We start from the raw sequence: 20,691 nt of genomic DNA, 5'->3' as shown, positions 1-20,691 counted from the left end.
CCCTCTGCTTATGTTCCTACTCTCTCCAGCACCTTTACTTACCTCTTGTTCTCCTTTTCTCCCTCCCGTCCACTAAATTAGGTCACCGTGCTCCACCCCATATAATATCCACCCTTCCCACCCCACCCCCTATACCCGTGTACCCCCTCCCTTACCCCTGTGTCTCCCTACCTTACCCCTGTGCCCATATTGCTTACACCTGTGCCCCCCTCCCTTTAACCCTGTGCCCCCTCCCTCACCCCTGTATGCCCTCACTTGCCCCGTGCCTCCCTCCTTTGCCCTGTGCTGACCTCCTTAGCCCCTTTGCCTCCCTCTGCCCCTGTGCCCCCCCCTTACCCCTGTGCCCCCTCCCTCACCCCTGTGCCTCCCCCACCCCTGTGTCTCCCTTCCTAAACCCCTATGCCTCCCTCCTTTACCCCTGTGCCCCCTTACCCGTGCCTCCCTTCCTAAACCCCTGTGCCTCCCTCCTTCACCCCTGTTCCCCCTCCCTTACCCATGTGCCCCTCTCTCTAACCCCTGTGCCACCTTCCTGAACCACCTGTGCCTCCCTCACTTTGCCCCTGTGCCCTCCTCCACACCCATGTAGCTCCCTCCTTTGACAATTTGCCCCTCCCTTACCCATGTGCCCCCTCCCTGAACCCCTGTGCCTCCCTTGCTTACCCTTGTTCTCCTCTCCCTTACCCCTGTGCCTCCCTCTCTCACCCCTGTGCCCCTCTCTCTTATCACCGTACCCCCGTAACCCCTTACCCCTGTGCCCCCTCACTTACCCGTGTCTCCCTCCCTTGCCCCTGTGGGTCCCTCCCTTACTCCAGTGCCTCCCTCCCTCACTCCTGTGCCCCCTCCCTAAACCCCTGGGCCTCCCTCCTTTGCCCCTGCACACCCCTCCCTTACCCCTATCCCCCCTTTCTAAACCCTGTGCCTCCCTCCCCTACCCCTGTGGCCCTTTCTTTTACCCCTATGCCCTCCCTCTCTTACCCCTGTGCCTGCCTCCTTTCCCCTGCACACCCCTCCCTTACCCCTGTGCCCCTCTCTCTTACTCCTGTGCCCCCTCTCTGAACCCCTATGCCCCCTCTCCCACCTTGTGCCCTGCTCCCTTGACCCTGTGCCTCCTCCTTCACCCATGTCCCCTACCCCATGCGCCTCCCTCCCTTACCCCTGTGCCCCTGTCTTTTGCCCCTGTGTCCCCTCCTTCACCCATGGGCCCCTCCCTTGTGCCTCCCTCTCTTAACCCTGTGCCTCACTCCCTTACCCCCGTGCCCCTGTCTCTTGCCCCTGTGCACTCTGCCTTATCCCTGTGCCCCCTCCATTACCCGTGTGCCTCCCTCCTTTCCTAGGCCCATTTTCCACTTTCACCTCTTTATCCTTCTAACTCCATTGTCCCCTTTAACTCTCTCCTCTTCCTTCCATTTCTCCCCTCTCCTAGGCCTCTCTTGACGCTCGCCTTCCCCCTCTCCTCTCTCTCAATCTCCCTTCCTCCCTCTCTTCCCCACTTCTTCTTCCTCTTTCATGGTCTCTCTTTCCTCTCATCCTCTTTCCCTCTCCACCATTCCTGTTCCTCTTTTCTCTGTCCTGCTTCCTCTCTCTCCTTCTGTCTCCCCCTTACTCAGCCCCCCTTCTTTCTCTCCCACTCCCTACATCTCTCCCCTTTGCTAAACCCTCTCTTCCTGGGCCCTCCTTTCTCCTGTTTCTTTTCCCTCACTTACTCCATATGTCTCTCTCTCTCGACTATTCCCTCCATGTCCCCTGCCTAGCGCTCTCTCACCAGCCCTTCTTCTCTTTTCATCTTACTCACCTTTCTTTCCATGTCCGCCAACTCTCCCTCATTCTGTCTCCCTTTTATTCCATCTCTCCCTTTTTCTCTCCTCTGTTTTTCCATCGTTCTGTCTCTCTAGCCCTCTCTTCCCTGGTACTCTTATTTCACTCTTACTCCAAGTCTCCTTTTCCTCTCGACTTCCATGCTTTCTATCTCTCCCTAAACTTCTCTTCCCAGGTACTCCTCCCTCCCTCTTTCTCTACTTCTCTCTTTCTCTCTCATTCGCTCTTTCCCCTTTTCTCTCTCTCCTTCTCCCCCCCTCCCCATCTATCTCTCTCCCACCCTCTCTTCTTCTCTCTTTCTTTCTCACTCACTCCCTCTTTCTTTCTATTTCTCATTCTGTCCTTTCTCTCTCGCCTTTTCTCTCTCTCATTCTCTCTACTTCGCTTTTCTCTCCTTCTCTCTCTCTCCTTCTATCTCTCTACTTTTGTCTCTCTCTTTCTCACCTTCTCCCTCTCTAATTCTCTGTCTCTCATTCTCTCCCTCCCTCTCACTCTCTCTCCTCTCTCTCTCCTTCCCTCTCTCTCTCTCGCTCCCTCTCATTTTTCTGTCTCTCTTCTCTCTCTCACTCCTGCTCTCTCTTTCTCCCTCTCTCATTCTCTTTCTCCTTCCCTCTTTCTTTCTCCCTCCTTCTCTCGCCATCTCCCACTCTCTCTCTCCTTCCCTCTTTCTTTCTTTCTCCCTCTCTCTCATTCTCTCTATATCCTCCCTCTCTCTCATTCTCTCTCTCTCCCACTTCTCTTCCCAGACACACACTTGTCTATTATTCACTCTCTCCCCTTCCCTGTCTGCCCCTTCCCTCTCTTCTTCCGTGTCCTCCATCTCGCTCCCGCTCACCCCCTGTTCCCCGGCACTCCTTCTCCTCCCCTCTTCCTCCATCACTCCCCTTCTCCCCTCCCTCCGTCTCTCCCTCCCTCCTTCCATAAGGCAGAGCCCAGCCAGGCTGACGTAAGAAGGGGAGCGTGTAACCCAGCCCTGCCTGAGACTCCCGGGCTCCTGAAAGGGGCAGCTTCCGGTGAAAGGAGACACCCGGGACAGGGGGAAGCGAGGTCCTTTGATACCGCACCGGCCCCCGTGCCTCCTCCCCGCCCCCGCTACCGGCAGCCCCACCCAGGCGGGCCCGGCGCGTCCATGAGGTACTGTGGAAATGTGTCCGGTCTGGAGCCAGGGTTAATGTTCCTTCTAAGTGTCCCCGTCGATTATGGGCTGTATTGGCTCCAGAACAACAGTGGGTAAGGCCCGTTCCGCTCCCCCCGCGGGCAGAGGTGGGGGTCGCTCTACTGCACCGCTTGAACCGCCTGCACTGCTGCACAGGACGCCTGCACCGGCTGCACTCCCTTCACTACTGCATTGCTTGCACTGCTGCAGCACGCGCAGAGCGTGTACTACTTTCACGAATGCACCGCCTGCACAGCCGAAGTGCTGCAGTACGCGCACAGCGTGTACTACTTTCACTAATGCACTGCCTGCACACCTGAACTGCTGTAGCGCACGCACGGCTGCGCCGCGCGCACAGCTGGACTGCTGCAGATTGCGCCCTCCTGCACCGCTTGCACTTTTTGCACTAATGCACTGCATGCACAGCTGAACTGCTGCAGACCCGCCCCCGCTGTTTCACCAGTTGCACTACTGCAGCGCCTGCACCGCGGCGCCAGCAGCACTACTGCACTGCATGACCAGCGGCACCCGTTTCATTGCTGCACTCCCTGCACGCACATGTAGGCCGCCCGCACCAAAGCATACCCCCCCCCCCCCCCCCCGGCCGCGTGCTGCTGCATGGGCAGGCGCGTACATTTCGCCGACATATCATGTTGTTTGTTTGTGGTTTGATACAGCGCCGCATGGCGCCAAGATATAAACACGTTATTTTTTGCATTCACGTATTTATGTACACAGTGAAGGTTTGTAAGACGTCACGCGCCTCCCCTAGCACGGTGTTACCCCCTCTTCTCAAGGGGGGGGGGGGGGGTGTTGTAGTGCGGATGTAGCGCTGGCTGGAGTGGGCACGGGGCAGTGGGGCGCTGAGCTTTACACGGGGAAAGGTGCGCGTTTCCCACACGCTGGAGGTGGCGCCCCCTTGAGCTGTCAGGACAAGCAGGGGCTGGGCTAGTCGCAGGCCTGGCGCTAGCGCCTAGAAGGCGGGAGGCAGCGTGCTGCAGGAGGCGCGCAGTGATTTGAGCAGCGGTGTTTGCGCCATCGCCCGCCGTGTCACCTTACCCGCGTCGTGCGGCGCCGCGCGCATTAGTATGCACCCCAAGTTCCCGTTGCCCGGTAACCGCTCTCCTTAGGAGACCTTCAGCATCCGCCCCGCGCATCTCCGAGGCTACCATCATCTTCGTCATGGACGGCGGGTGGGGAGGATGGTGCAGCAGCAAGCGCACGGCCCGCGGCCCCCAATTCCCACAGGACCCCCAGAAGCGTTCACGTGGGCCCCTGGGGGCAGCAGCCAGGCAGTGATGTAGCCTGTGTGTAATGGGCCCTAGTGCAAGGAAGGAATGCCCGCCCTCCCCAGCTGATGTTTGAAATGAAATACAGCAATAATCAAAGTTCAGTGGGACACCTCTGGGCCCCGGTGTCACTGCACCTGCTGCACTAATGAACGCTCCTCCCCACCAGGTAGGCCCCTCTTCCACCCTACGCAGCACACACCTGAGGCATCTTGGACAGTGCCCATTTACAAAACATCTCATATTGTTAAATATTAGATGGGGGCGTGCGCTGTTGATGTACACTGCACCCCGGTGTGTGAACATAAGGTAGGGTGGGTGTGAATCCTGTGCCTGGCTCTTGGGCGGCACCACCCTCAATTAACACAGCTTAAAAGTGCAAGGGCGGGGGCAGGTGAGAAACGCATACGGTTTTCCACTAGGCAGGCATACCCAGCTGCCTAGGGGGCTTTCAAAGAGGCAGCAGGTGGAGGCAGGCCGAGTCCGACCTCGGCTTTCTGGGGCCTCTCTCCGGCACTGTGCCCCCGCCCTCTTCCCTGCACCCAACTTATCCTCGGATTTCACAATCACTCAGAGGGGGGGGGGGGGCTGAGAGAAGGGGTAAAGGAAGTCAACCCACCCTATTAATGCTGGCGTACTGCACTCTCCCTACCAAATCCCGCCGCACTCTTATTCCTAGGACAGTAATAACAGGGCCGAATGCCGGCCCTTAGAAGTCAGGGTGAACCCGATGGTGAAGCATGCCCCTACTAGAGCGGGTGAGGGTTGTATGTAAACAAAGGATTCTTTTTCCATTTGCCCACTTCTCACTGAAGTGCTGTTTGGCCGTGACGCACACACTTCACCGCACTTTTCCTCATCAGCCAGAAGGATACTCTTTAGTTCGACATGCATTACCCCAGCCGCGGCCCGTGCATGGTGGGGTCGGGTGAGGGGGAATTTTGGGGGACAAGGACGAGGAAAAATAAAATAAATATTTAATTTTCCTACCGCTCTTACCTGCACGGGCTGCGGCTGCATTACCATGAGAGAACGAATGCCCCGCGTCCTTTGACATACAAAAAAAATCCCCCTCCCTTTCGGGTGGGTGGGTCTTCCGACCTCCCACACCTTAGTCTAAGGACATCCATAACTCACTCTGTCTTTCATCCTATTGGAACTACGCATTCACCTTTGTGATGACCTATGTGTAGCGCTCTGATACCCCAAGGGGTCTGGTTTGCGACCACTAAATAAATAAATAACGTAAACCTGTGTCTCACTGGGGATGCAGGCAACTACCTATGAATCACGGCGTCTCTGTTCGAGCTCCACTTCTGATCCTTGATCATTTGGTATCCCTGTGTCTGATCCCCCCCCCACCCCCCCTGAATGCAGATAGTAATCATTGCAGAATTATTGTACATGAGCCAGATCACACACATTGCGCTGGCTTCTGAATGGATTCTGTGCAAACACGTCCTGGTTTTCAGGAAGTTTACATTAACTTACTTACATAAGCAATTTTACCAGGCAGTTAGTGCCCATGCTTTGCCAAGGCTAGTGCAAAGTTGCCCCCTTTTTGTGCAATCATCTGATGATGTGCTTGTCTATAAAAAGCCTATTGGAGAAAAACAAGTGACATTGATATTATGGTGAAGTTATGGTGATTTGTTTTTAATGATAGCCTGCATACCTCTTTGTTGTGCTCAACATCTGTGCAGGCCCAACACCCACTGCACACAGCCTTCAGTTGTTGGCTGAAGGGCCAGGCCCTGCTGTCAACCCACAGTAGGCTCTTAACCCCCTCTGCACACAGCATTGGGTGCAGTGCATACCTGTGTGCCAGTCCATGCAGAGAACTCTCCTCTGGTTTGCAGTCTCATCACACTACACCACAGTCTTAGGTTACCCTAATTGCCCACCCCTCAACAGCCAGCTTGAATTTACTGAATTTCTATTTGTATTTTCTAATATATATGCTCTCAGGCCGCTTGCTGGGTACAAGACGCCCTGTCGATGCCTGTGCATAGAGGGGGTTGGGTATAGGGCCAGACCTTCGAGCCCTGTCGACGACTGTGCATAGTAGGGGTGGGGTATAGGGTCAGACCTTCGAGCCATGTCGATGCCTGTGACTGTGCATAGTGGGGGTTGGGTATAGGGCCAGACCTTCGAGCCCTGTCGACGACTGTGCATAGTAGGGGTGGGGCATAGGGTCAGACCTTCGAGCCATGTCGATGCCTGTGACTGTGCATAGTGGGGGTTGGGTATAGGGCCAGACCTTCGAGCCATGTCAATGCCTGTGACTGTGCATAGTGGGGGTGGGGTATAGGGCCAGACCATCAAGCCCTGTCGATGATTGTGCATAGTAGGGGTGGGGCATAGGGTCAGACCTTCGAGCCATGTCGATGCCTGTGACTGTGCATAGTGGGGGTGGGGTATAGGGCCAGACCTTCGAGCCATGTCAATGCCTGTGACTGTGCATAGTGGGGGTGGGGTATAGGGCCAGACAATCGAGCCCTGTCGATGACTGTGCATAGTAGGGGTGGGGCATAGGGTCAGACCTTCGAGCCATGTCGATGCCTGTGACTGTGCATAGTGGGGGTGGGGTATAGGGCCAGACAATCGAGCCCTGTCGATGACTGTGCATAGTAGGGGTGGGGCATAGGGCCAGACCTTCGAGCCCTGTCGATGACTGTGCATAGTAGGAGTTGGGTATAGGGCCAGACCTTCGAGCCCTGTCGATGACTGTGCATAGTAGGGGTGGGGCATAGGGTCAGACCTTCGAGCCATGTCGATGCCTGTGACTGTGCATAGTAGGGGTGGGGCATAGGGTCAGACCTTCGAGCCATGTCGATGCCTGTGACTGTGCATAGTGGGGGTTGGGTATAGATGTAAATGTAAATGTATGTGTCTTGTAAAGCGCACTGCTGCCCTGAGGCGTCCTGGCGCTGTAGAACTGGGGAACCCGTCCTGGTTATCCCTGTGAGATGGTCCCTCCAGGGTATTTCCAAGGTGAAACCAGGCATCCCTGGCGAATGTGGGGGGCCGTTGTGGAGATGAGGCAAGCTAATGCCCAGAGTTGCCGAGTGTGTTCCTGGTTAGAGTAGGTACCGAGGCGAGAATTATCGAGTCCGTTTTGACCCTGGTCCACGACCCTGCCGCGTCGGGAATTGAACCCTGGTCCCTGGCCGATTCTCTGCTTACGGATCTGCCGCCTCTAACCAGTGAGCCACACCTCTCCAACCAGTGAGCCACACCTCACCTCTATAGGGCCAGACCTTTGAGCCCTGTCGATGACTGTGCATAGTAGGGGTGGGGCATAGGGTCAGACCTTCGAGCCATGTTGATGCCTGTGACTGTGCATAGTGGGAGTTGGGGATAGGGTCAGACCTTCGAGCCCTGTCGATGCCTGTGACTGTGCACAGTGGGAGTTGGGGATAGGACCAGACCTGCGAGCCCTGTCGAGGCCTGTGACTGTGCACAGTGGGACTTGGGTATAGGACCAGACCTTCGAGCCCTGTCGATGCCTGTGACTGTGCCCAGTGGGAGTTGGGTATAGGGCCAGACCTTCGAGCCCTGTCGATGCCTGTGACTGTGCCCAGTGGGAGTTGGGTATAGGGCCAGACCTTCGAGCCCTGTCGATGACTGTGCATAGTGGGGGTGGGGTATAGGGTCAGACCTTCGAGTCATGTCGATGCCTGTGACTGTGCATAGCGGGGGTGGGGTATAGGGCCAGACCTTCGAGCCCTGTCAATGCCTGTGACTTGCACAGTGGGAGATGGGTATAGGGTCAGACCTTCGAGCCCTGTCGATACCTGTGCATAGTGGGGGTTGGGTATAGGGTCAGACCTTCGAGTCATGTTGATGACTGTGCATAGTGGGGGTTGGGTATAGGGCCAGACCTTCGAGCCCTGTCGATGCCTTTGACTGTGCATAGTGGGGATTGGGTATAGGGCCAGACCTTCGAGCCCTGTCAATGACTGTGCACAGTGGGGGTTGGGTATAGGGGTCAGACCTTTGAGCCCTGTCAATGCCTGTGACTTGCACAGTGGGAGATGGGTTTAGGGTCAGACCTTCGAGCCCTGTCGATGCCTGTGACTTGCACAGTGGGGGTTGGGTATAGGGTCAGACCTTCAAGCCCTGTCGATGACTGTGCATAGTGGGGGTGGGGTATAAGGTCAGACCTTTGAACCCTGTCTACCTGTGACTTGCACAGTGGGAGATGGGCATAGGGTCCGACCTTTGAGCCCTGTCGATGACTGTGACTTGACAGTGGGAGATGGGCATAGGGTCTGACCTTCGAGCCCTGTCGTTGCCTATGATTTGCACAGTGGGAGATGGACATAGGGTCTGACCTTCGAACAGCCCTGCACCCAGTCCTTCATGACTTCCCAAACCCCACTGTGCCTGGCCTCTGGCCGTGTGCAGAGTGGTTGGGTGTAGGATCTTGCCTAAAGGGACTCGAAGGCCAGCCGCCGCACCCAACCCACAGCGGACTCCCAGTCCCCACTACACATGGCCTTTGGCTGTACGCAGCTTAAGTTTGGAGTATGCTGTGGTCTAAGGGGGTTTGATTGGGTAAAGGGTGCATCCTATCTGTCTGGAGTGTTCAAGGGGGAGGTGGGGAGGGGGTGCAGGACACGGTCTCTGCCAATGCTTAATTTGTAAAATAGAAAAAAAAAATAAGTGCCAGGGCCCTCGTCAGGAGGCCACTGCAGCTTGCACCACCCATTGCCCCTGCCAGCTCAGACGGTGACTGTACTATCACTTCTAGACATCACACTCATACAGGTATGGCAATTCAGACTTTAAATATACATTAAAATGACGAATACATGCCGCTCAAGCTATTCTTATAGCTTTAGGTGGCAGGTATCAGTGATTGTAACATATATTTAAATATTAAACAACAGCTGGTGTGCCCCTCAAAAAAACAAGACAAACAGCGCCATCACGTGGCAGGCTGTCATAAGTACTGGTGTTGAGAATAAAATGCCGGTGCCGAGCACCGGAAACCACCGGCTCAAATTAAGCACTCTGCTCAGCCAGCTACAAGAGCCAACCCCCCCTGCCCCTCCCTTGCACACAGATTTTGGTAGTTCACAACAGGAGTTGATCAAAGGGTTTTGCCTTCACCCTCTCACAGTGCCCTAGCCACCGTTAGTGCCCAATCCCCACCGGTCCGGCCTCTGGGAGCACGGTTGGGCACATGACCAGGCTGAAGTGGTGGTGGTGGTGGTGGGCGGGGGGGGTCCACAACCCGACGCAGGTACCCAAACCTAGCTGTGCAAGAGCTTTAGACATGCCCAGTGGGAATTGAGATAAAGCCAGGTTCTGTACCCATCCTAAACCCCAATATGCATGGCATTCCACTTGTGTGGCAGGGGTTGGGCTTGGACAAATGGGGTTACATCTTCAGTTTCAGTTTAACAGCGGACTAAATCTAGCATACAATGTAAATGCACTTATATACATGTTAGTAATTGGATACCAGAATCTTTACTGTCAAAAGACCTTTACTAACCATGCGAGAATTCACCATGGAACACTTCTGCGGATTGTGGGTCGAGAGGCAATAGAGCTCATACATTTTTGGGGGCGGTCCCTGAAAATGATTGAGCATGCTATCTATTCTTCAAATTATTCTTCGATCTTTTAAATATTTGGCCCAATCGATAAATCTTTGCTCTTCTTAGTAGACACATTTTTAAAGACTAATCGCTGCTTTTTTGTGGAAAAGTTGTTTTATTTAAATGAATGCTGTCAAACGTGGAGTGTGCTATGGTTCCCCCCCCCACATCCCTTCCCCATGTCCACGTGCAGCAGCTGGCTGAGATCAACAGGGCACATCATCTGAACCGCCAGATGTTTGCAGACGGCACTCGGCGGGGGTGCACATGTGCGTGGAGGGGACACCGTGCTGAAGTCTCTCTGCCATATTTACAAAACGTGTTTGAGTTAAGACAGGGATTGGACGGTTTTAGTACCAGATAATAAAACCTCCAAAAGTAGGAAGCAGGTAAACAAAGGACTCCAGAGGCTGCGGGGTGTTTACAACATCAGTTCCAGTGGAAAGGCCTCAACAGGATTGTTCTGTGCCATGCCACTGCCCGCCTTCTCTCCCTGTGCCAATTCATGGAACTCTTAAAACAAACTGACAGGCTTTCTCTTCCCAAATGTAAATAGCCTTGAGGCTGGCTGTTCCTGCCTGACGCCAGGCATCGAGAATGGCCTATGGTCTCTCATCAAAGGCATTTCCATACAAATTTAAGCTTGGACTGATGTGGACTTCTAAAGAAATGGAATGAGCTCCACATTATTTTAACTGAGTTCCTTCTCCATAAATGACCTGAAGTGCGGTACAGATATACATGGGACTTGGGCCAGCTGGACGACCCATTTTTGCATGCGCAAACAGGTTAGCGACCCGTTTGTGCATGCAAAAACTGTTAGGGCCATGTACAAACCCTATTTAGTGAGTTGCAATTTATTTGCGACTCGCTAAATAGGAATTGCGACTCGCAATTAGGAAGGGGCGTCCCTTCCTAATTGCGACTCGCAACCCTATGAAAGAATTTTTTGCGGTTGCAAAACACTCACAATTTACCGCTCTCTTCTAGAGGGTGGTAATGCAGTCGCAAATGGCAACCCCTTCCCCTTTACAAATGCAGGGGAAAATATTTTGTAGGGGCAGACAGGGGTCCAAGGGACCACTACCTGCCCTAAAAAAATGAAACGAAAATGTTTAATTTTCTGTTTTTAAATGAATCCCATTTTCCTTTAAGGAAAATGGGCTGCATTAAAAAAAACTGCTTTATTTAAATGCAGTCCCAGACATGGAGGTCTGCTGAGCCCAGCAGGCCACCATACCTGGGAGGGCCAGCCATTCCCAATGGGGTCGCAAACTGTGAGTGCCCCATTAATATGTATGAGGCATGGAATTTGCTCCCCGATTGGGAATCGAATTCAGTGTTGCAGACACTGTTGTACATATCAATATCAAGTCACAAATTCCTTGGTCGTACACCCGGCCCAGAGTACCTCGGCATTGAAAGCACAAAAACTGGGGTTCTGCTGAAAGTGACTTTATTAATTTTTATGTTTATTAATATATAATTATATTTAGCCATTAGAAAGTTCAGAAATACCACCCACTTGCCTATTTAATCTTAGTGTGAAAGCAGGAGAGCTCTTTTATACATTTTTATTGATGCCTCAGCTCTGACCACCTTTTCAGTGGGTATCCACCATGGGATCTCTCTGTTTTCTCAAGTCTTACAAATATATTTCTTATCCTTTAGGCCTCTGTATTCCTTCCATGGGCCTCTCATCCTAATTTTCTTGGGACATTTCATCGTTTCATAGACCCATCTATTCGCAGTCATGTACCAGTCCGAACCTTCGGCCCACAGTCCTGTGGTTGGTGAAAGTTTTCCGCCCCATTCCCTCGTAGTGCCCCTCCTAGTCACCATCATTGCCTGGTCACACACCTCTACGTATAGTTGGATACTGTAGGGTCCCTTCAAGACCCCAGGAGTGCCCTCTCCATTTGCATCTCAAGCTCAGCTGCGATGGCCTGCTGTCTCTGCGCTTTGACCCCGGTCCAGAAAATCTTACCAAGGGCTCTACCACCATCCCACCCCTTGGCATCTGGATTTCTTCATGAGTATGAATTAAATGTTCGCAGGCGTAGGGCTCCCGATTGAGGATTTTCAGGGGCGGCTCCTCCGCTATGGCGGAGAAGCGTCGCCACACTGCTTTCAAGCAGCGCGAGAAACAAAAACATAAAATGATTATAACTTTCAGTTATTATTATTTTAGGTTTGAGCTGCTTTGCGGGCGGGCGGGCAGAGCTGCTCTGCTCTCGGAGCAGTGCAGGGGAGGAGTGGTCTGCCCCCTCCTAAGTATGCAATGACTGTTTGGTCGGCCCTCCCCGGCCACCCAAGCAAGTCATGGCCACTTTTCCCTTTTCCATGCAGGCTGCATTACAGCCTGCATGGAGAACACGCTCACCCCTCCAGGCCTTTGCTGAGCGCCGTGTCACGGCACTCAGACCAATGACAACGCTGCATTATTAAAAAAACGTTTTCGTTATGCTCCATCCTGCAATAGCGACCCCCCCCGCGTGAACCCCCCCCCCCCCCCCCCCCGTGGCCCACCACACCAGCATCCCCCGCGCGAGCCATGCAAGGCCGTCACTGAGGATTTCTAGTTGAATCCACTTGAAGCCTGTTCTAAGAGCCGCCTCCCTTGAGTACCTTTGTGTCATTCCTCTCACTCTAGTAGCCCTAAGTCTTGTCCCATTTCCATTTGAAGTTTTCTATTGATTACTTTGTGTCACTCACTCGGGTTCTTTAGACCAGTAAGATTGTTTTTTTATGTAGAGGGGCAGAAAGCATCCTGTATTCGAATGGGGATTCTTCCTAAGTCCTTTGTGGATGTATGAAGGAACCCCGCATGCATTTACCAATCATGCCTATACAACGCAGTCGCTACCCCGACTGCGATGTTACCACGCGTTACTTTAGCATGCAAGTCATTACAACGACTTGCCTTAGGGGGGCGCTGGACTTTGGGATAGTATAAATTACTATTCCAACTCCAATCAACTCGACAACGGGGAAGGTGTTGGACTTAAAACCCAACACCAGTCCAACACTGCGTTCCCTAAAGCAAGTTGTGTAACGACTTGTGGGGTAAAGGAACATGTGGTAACGTCGCAGTCAGGGTAGTGACTACATTGTAAAAGCAGTTCATGGTTCCGCCTTCCTGGTAAAGGATGTTTCCCATCTTTTGTTTGTGTAAGGAGTGCTTTTGTACTGCAAGTTTCATGTGTATTTGTAGTGTTGAGTGCCGTGCCGTTCGCAGTCCTCTTTTTGTTTATCAGTGGATTTAATCCCCTAGTTTCCCTATGTCTCCTAATTTTGAGATGCCTATTAAAACCCACTTCCAGAGACCTCCAAGAGTCTGCAATTCTTCCAGTGTCTCTGAGGTCCACAGTGGTTGTTCTAATGTGATATTCTCATCCTTCCTTTCCCGTCCCGCGGACTGTCATGCACCAAAGTTTGGCCAGCATGCATGCATACATGTTCAATCCATGTTCTAGGCATTTACCTGACACCGGGTCCCTATATGAGACTGAGATCCCATTGCCCATATGTCATCATGGATGGTTCCTTCGATGTGCTATACGCCCCGTCATTGACGACTATCTGATGTGAGGCCCAGTAGTATATCTGAAGGTGTGGCAATGGCGTTCCTCCCTCATACACCCCTCTTCTGGGCAACTCTTGGTGAAACGACGTCCCATAACAACGTATGTGAAGCCCCACTGCTATCCCTAAAGTAACTATCTAGGATTGGGTAACCGGTGTTCTGCAGCGCATGCAATAGATGGGTAGTGAAACCATTGTAAAGAAAGCACCTGCGCACATCAGAAAGAGTGTGACCACCTCCAGTATGCCACATCATTGGCAGCATCATCAATTTTTTCCTATTAAGCTCTCCCTGTCTCTCGTCACTTGGATGCCATATTATTGGAATCCCCCCACCTGTAGTTGTATTGGGAAATTCATCCCTTCCGGTGGGTGCCTCTCTGTCAATAGCTATACTATGGTCTTAGTTGATAGCACATGCGTAGTCCCGAAAACTTTCCAGATATGCTCCTAATCTTGACCACATAAGGAATTGACTGTCTGGAGAAGATATAGCAGAGGGTTGGTTGCATATAAGGAGATTGTATCTACCTACCCCTATCTCACCTCGCTAGTAATCCAGAATATTGATGCAAAAATATCGACCTACAATATTATCGAAGTCAAGATACCGATAATCATCATATTGACATCCCTATACTTACAATGAAACAAAAATGTTGATCACAAAATATGGCCATGCAAAAATATCTACATCTAAAAATTATCTGATCCAAAAGTATAGTTTACAATAATATTGCTTTTTAAAATAAATTAACATTAAAATGAACACAAATTTTGGAAACCAAGATATATTGTAGAGATCTAGAAAAATTATTTAAAAATGTTAAATATATAAAAGAAATTAAAATGTCATCATATTTAAAAAAAAAAACTATTTTATATCATTAAACATTTTTTTGTAGTTCTTTACAAAATATTTATTTTAAATTGCAATTAATCAAAAAAATATAACTTTTCTACATTAAAAATATGTAATTTACACATGAGATCAATGAAAAATGAAATAATTTTTATCAACATTAATTCATCTGAAAATCAAATGAAAATTAAATATTTTGATAAATGTATTTTTTAAATTAAAAAATATAAAATAATTTCATAGGAATCTACAAAAATATATAATTAATTTTAATGCAGGTACATTTTAAATGAACCAACATATTTTTAGAGGGTGGCTCAGATTTACTATACCTGCTCAGAACTAAGCAACGGACTATGGAGGGGGTCACAATTGATATTCCCACTCCAAATGAAAGAACATTAGGAACAACATTGGATCCAAGGGACACAGGAGTCAGATTTACTTCTTCCTATCAAAACTAAGGGTCTTATTTAGCCCCTGGAAGATGGAGGACCATTCATCAAGGTGGTGGAGGATTTAACATCCGCCACCCTGATGGATAGGAGTCGGTTGTATTTAGAAATGACTGCCAGCCCAGACACCATTTCTGTACCCTAAAAGGAACTGCTGTCATGGCGCTTCCCTTCAAGGTCCAAAAACTTTGGAGGACTGCCGCTGTCTGTTTTGATAGCCATTCACCATTGGGTAGCTTTTTTTTTATTTCCCAAGGTGGGAGTTTGTTATTCATAAACAAAAAACAAATGACTCCCGCACCCTAGAGGTTTTCTCCCAGAATGTGGTGGTCATTATTTTCCTTTCTGTCCATCACTGCCTGGTTTTCACTGGCTGTAACAGACAGAACCCCCCCCCCCCCCCCAACCAGGCCATCCACTCTAAGTAGAGTGGGTGGTGTGATGGCTTTACTACGACAACCCCTCCTCCATCGGGCAGTTGGAGGTACCTTTCCGTTGACAGAGCCCATGGGGGCTTTATTGATGTAAAGCTGACACTAAATTGAGGGGGAGGACTGCCAGTTTGGTGGACGGGTTAGTCCATCACAATTGTTACGGAGTCCCGTGTATACCAAATTTTAAATCATCCACAAAGCAACACGGGGGAAAGCGCTGGACACAGGGGTTGTCAATTTCACCACTCATATTCCAAGCTAAGCAACATTGAGAACTGTGTGGGACTGATGACGGAGGGTCCAGATTTACTATTATTACTCAACACTGAGCAACACCGGGAAAGCGTTGGACTTTTTGGGAGTCAGAATTACTACTCCAAATTAAGCACCACTGGGGAAAGCGTTGAACTCTGGGGATCAGATTTACTATTCCTACTCTAAACCAGATTAAGGAATACGCTGATTACTTCACTCTGTATTAGGAAACTGACATTAAATATGATTACTTTATAATGCAATATACTATGGAAGGCGGATACATGGATGACTTTATTCTGCATTAGCTTTTTGAAAACAATCTTTATTTAAAGATGATCATTACATTAAAAAATGAGTACATTGTAATTTCATGACCCGGTGCTCAGTTACATAATATAATTACCATAGTTTAGATTACATAAAGTGATTACTGCATGTGTATCATTCTGTGTGATGTTCAAGGAAGTAATTACTAGGATTACCCTCTCTGTATTGGATTGAAAAGGATATTACCATTTTTACTTGAATTTCCTTTCGCAAAGAGATTGCTTTGATTTCCTTTCCTTTTAATGGGTTATTGTATTTGCTTTACCCTGTATAATTCTTCATTGTAGAATGCAATTGTACTTGTTACTTGACATTACATTAAAGAATGCTCTTCTTGTTAATTCTCTCTTCGTTAGATTAAAGGAAGAGATTACCCTAATTGCATTACCTTCTATTTGACTTCATTCAATCAAATTACTGTACCCAGTTTCAGATTATAGAACTATATTACACTGATTCTTTTATCATGTGTCGGGCCATGCAAGAATCTTAAATGATTTTATTGACCTTCATTAGGTAGCTGGATTATTTTATTTCGTGTACTTTGCATTAGATCACAGAAACACGTTACTCTGATTACTTTACCTTGCTTTTGATCACATTAGTATATCGATCCGATATCTTTGACCTGCAATATTTTGTAATGTGATTACTTTGGCTACTTTGCTATTTGTTGGAATACAAATTACATGTGTTTGCTTTCTTTACCTTGCGTTAGATTACAGCCTGATGTTACTTCCATTACACTGGCCTGCACCAAACTAGAGGAGAGATAGTAAATCTCACTTGTGATGAAGGTGTCGAGGACGTAGGGACCTGGGGTTAATATGATTGCTATATTGTGAACTAAATTACAGGTGAGGAACTCCAGTTACTTCAACCTGCGTAGGATTAAAGAATATTTCTCTGATGACTTTGCCCTACATTAGAACACAAGGATGTTCACTCATTTTGCCTTTAATGAGCTATAGATGAACATGTTGATTACTTGACTGTCTGATAGATTACAGGAGGTATTACCCTAATTACTTTACACTGCATCAGATTCCAGGGCATTACTCAGAATATGGTTCCATTGCCCTATTACTGGTTGATAAAAGATTATTTCTCTTGCTTTACTCCCTCCTTTTATTCTTGAATGCGACTACGAGTTACTCTGCATTGAATTATAGAAGCTGATTACTTCAATTACTGTTTTCTAGTAGGGGATTACTTTGTTTGTTATACTCTACATTAGGTATTCTAAATGTGATTATAGAAGATTAATTGAATTATATTACCCTTTACTAGATAAGAGATGAGTACTTTTACTAACTTATCGTTCATTAGATCATGCAGGACTACAATGTTTACACCACATCAGATTGCAAAATGAGATTATGCAAATGACTTAACCCTGCATTAGATAATATAAGTGCAGCTCTCCCACCATTCACATAGACGAAGACACAATACGAGCAGCAGAAATGGCAACGTCATCCACAAACAAACACAGGAAGTCGGTGTGAATGTCTCTTACCCAACACAGATACAACACAGGCAGCAGTATTGCACATTTTCATCATACAGCACAGGTAGGCAATTTCTAGTCAATTTTCTCTCATCTACACTACATGTATGCAGCACTTAAAATCCAAAATAGCTAGGAAGGCGAACATGGGAAATGCATCTCAACATGATTTGGAGTCCAAGGAGAGAGCCCCAGAAAAATCAAGTATGTCATAAAATCAAAGTTTAGTTATAATTACTGATGTTTTTGTTTACCTCATGTGTAGCGTTTACCTTTGTGGATGCAATGCGAGTAATGTATGTCTGTGTTAGAGATGCCTGGGAAAACCATTGTTCTTTCAACATAAAGAAAGCCCTGCCAGTATTGTCCTTATATTCCCCTTAACTTGTTACTCATCGTCCATTCAACAGTTTTTCATTTTTTTTTAATGATGAAAGGTTTTGGAAAAAATTGAGAATATAATTTATGGCAAATGGTTTTTGCTTTAGAGTAGTTTTTCTTGGTCACTTCTAAGGCTTCCAGGGGCTATGGGACAGCACATATGGGACAGCAATCACACCAGCAGGGTCCATCAGCAGGATCCAGACCAGTTCCAGCTGCTACTGGTGAACTAGGAACTTCAGGATGGAAGCCTCTTGCAGCTTGTCGTGTCCCAGCATCCACACAGGAGGTCAGACAGGTGATCCTTGAAGCCTACGTCTTAGTCCTGGGTACAAGTGGGAGCAGGTCCAGGCCTCCAGGTCTCCAAACATGTCTGATTATGACTTTGGCGCAGTTGCGCCGGCTCTCCGTCAGCACGGCTGTGCCAAAGCTGCGAAAGGACTGCTGACCTGATTACGGGTTCAAATTGTACAGGTGATGCTCCTTTTGCCGTTTACATGGCAGTGCCAGAAAACAGGACCCGCAATGAGAACAGCAAAAATGTTGCAGCACGGCATGGACGGTGACTTCCATGCTGTGCTGTAACTGGGGGTGCAAGCGGACAGAGGGGCACATGCTGTGCCCCCCTGAATAAATCCCCTTGGTGGCTGGAGTATGGGGGCCCTATAGGGCCCCCTTTGTTCCTCCACCGCCAGCCTTCTCATGGCGGGGAGCCCACCATGAAATGGCTGTCAGTGGCAAAGCTCATAATGTGCTTAGCGGGACTGCGCCAGTCCTGCTCAGCATGTTACATAGGCCCTCCGCCCGCCACTGCAAGGCATCAGTGGTTCCCTGGCACAGGCAGTGGTCCACCGCCGGTACGACTTTGAAAATCATAATCTGGAAGATGGTGGATCGCCACTGCTGCGCCACCACAAGTGCAGTGTTAGGAAGACCGCCGCACTCGTAATCTGCCCCATAGTTTTTAGTAATATTGTTGTAAAAAATATTGATGTTGCAAATATCATTGTATGTAATATCATTTGTAAGTGTTAATTAATATGTAATTTATTGTAGTGTTTTATTGTATCTAATTTTTTACTAGTCTTTTTAGTGAGATTATTTTTGTTGGAATTTGTAATTATTGTTTTGGTTACATTAATAATTGTTTAATACATTGTTTAGTAGTAGGATACAATATATATATATATTAAATTAACATAGATATATTGATAATGTTGAAGATATGCAAAACAAAATAAAATATAGTTTGTTATATTAATATTTTTCATTCTAATTAAGATATATATTATGGTATAAAATAAAGTTTTTTTTTTTTAGGAAAAGCATTACATTTTAAAATATATAACAACATTTGTTACAAAATAAAATGTTTAGAAATATTGTTATGTACAATGTAACATTTTAATAATTTTTAGGAAAATTAAATGTAAATTGTAGCATTTTTCAAAAATGTTTTTTTTAAATAATTTATTTAAAAATTATATTTGAAATTTAAAAAATTGAAAATGTACTTAAATCTCTTTGTACTTTATGATTGTTAATTTCAGAAATAATGTCAAAAATATATTAACTATTAATAGTAAACCTTTTTTTACAGTTTCATATTTAAATTTGTATATATAGGTTTGTGATCTAGGGTAGTTTGTTTTTAAATGTTATAGCAAAAAATATGTATGACTATGCAGTTTTTGCTTCCTGTGCCAAGGTGCTGTAATGGACACCATGGTGTTTTGAATTTGGGTTGGCATATGTGTCCTGAGCAAAGCAGTTAGCCAAACCAAGTGTCTTCGAAATAGTCCATTAGGTGGCTAAGTTTGTCTTCATTTTGTTGGTAGAAAGGGCTTTATATCAGTAAATTGTAGTGGTTAGCTACATCTGTGATAGGGACATAGGCTAGTGCAATAATTTTTACAATTACAAAGGCAAATTGGCTGTTTATAAATTATTGCACATTTAGAAGGTGATTACGATGTCGTTTGGAAAGCATTCAGATGGAATCGGTTACAGAATGGTTTCCGACCAAATTGCATTTGGGGAGAGTCCGTCTGACCCATTACGATGATTCCGAACACTGTTCGGTCGACTCCTATTGACTTCAATGGGAGCCTGTGTTCCGACCAAATACACAGGCTCCCATTGAAGAAAGGGGTGGTTGCGGAAAATCATGCTCCATGTGGCGGGCCCGTGGGGGTACCTATGGGTCCCCCTGTGCATGGTTAGAAAGGGGGACCCATGGGTACCCCCACGGGCCCGATTTGGATGCCCCCAGGTGAAGGGGGGCCTACTACGGGCCCCCAAAGTCAGATTCGGACAGCCGATCCATGTCGGAACAACCGATTTGGAAAGGCTGTCCGAATACAACATGCTAATCTCTTGGTGGGAACCTGATCCGTAGACCTGTACAAGTCGGCTCCAGACAACTTGGTTACTCCAAATGCTGTTAGAAAATGATTCAGAAAGTCCGAACAGTTTCCGAACATCAAAATCGGTCTTTTGGAAGTGTTTCCGAGTCGGTCGGTAACAAGGCTTCCGAATCGGATTTGGATGACCCGAATGGCATTCAAAGCCATTCCGAACGACATCGTAATCGACCCCCTAGTGCAAACCTTTAATGGTGTCTCCATATACTTTGATTGAAATGATAGTAACCGCCTTGTATGGATGCGTTAGGGTAAATTTTTAGAATGGTTTGAATCATCCAAGTACATGAGTATATTTTGGGGGTAGTAATTATTTGTTATATGTTTGATATGTTCAAGATGTCTTAGTAAGTGCTGCTTTGTTTATCTGTTAGTAGGGTATATTTAAAAGCGATATTTGTGTTTTTATATTTACAGTGTATGGTGCATATCTGAGTGAATAGTTTGGTACACATTTTGACGGTCCCATCCATCATCAATTTTGACATTTGCTAAGTTTTAGTAAGTTATCTGCTGTTGAGAATATTAGGATTTGTTTTTCGTTATTTAGGTACGATTCGATTTTCTTTATTTTGGTTAATATG

At 47.9% G+C, this 20,691-nt stretch overlaps 1 protein-coding gene across 6 annotated transcripts in view; it reads left to right on the top strand.

The window, feature by feature from the left end:
• The window catches only part of FAM131A (family with sequence similarity 131 member A), a 571,148-nt gene that overhangs the window by 109,261 nt on the left and 441,196 nt on the right, over window positions 1-20,691 (top strand). For 2 of the 6 annotated variants that reach the window (XM_085635537.1, XM_085635532.1), the window contains exon 1: window positions 2,755-3,045. The exons of 1 other annotated variant lie outside the window; for it this stretch is intronic. Coding sequence is in view for 1 of the 5 variants with exons in the window: in XM_085635532.1 (XP_085491658.1) it covers window positions 3,015-3,045 (31 nt within the window). In the remaining 4 variants the exon portion in view is untranslated. Of the gene's footprint in view, window positions 1-2,754; window positions 3,046-16,529; window positions 16,651-20,691 lie in introns of those variants that run through there. 3 more of the 6 variants (XM_085635534.1, XM_085635535.1, XM_085635538.1) reach the window with 3 other exon arrangements.

The sequence above is a fragment of the Triturus cristatus genome, chromosome 11, assembly GCF_964204655.1.
Source record: "Triturus cristatus chromosome 11, aTriCri1.1, whole genome shotgun sequence".
Classification (NCBI taxonomy): Eukaryota; Metazoa; Chordata; class Amphibia; order Caudata; family Salamandridae; genus Triturus; species Triturus cristatus.
Note: the sequence above shows the minus strand (reverse complement) of the source record. Positions and strands in the feature narration are given on the sequence as shown.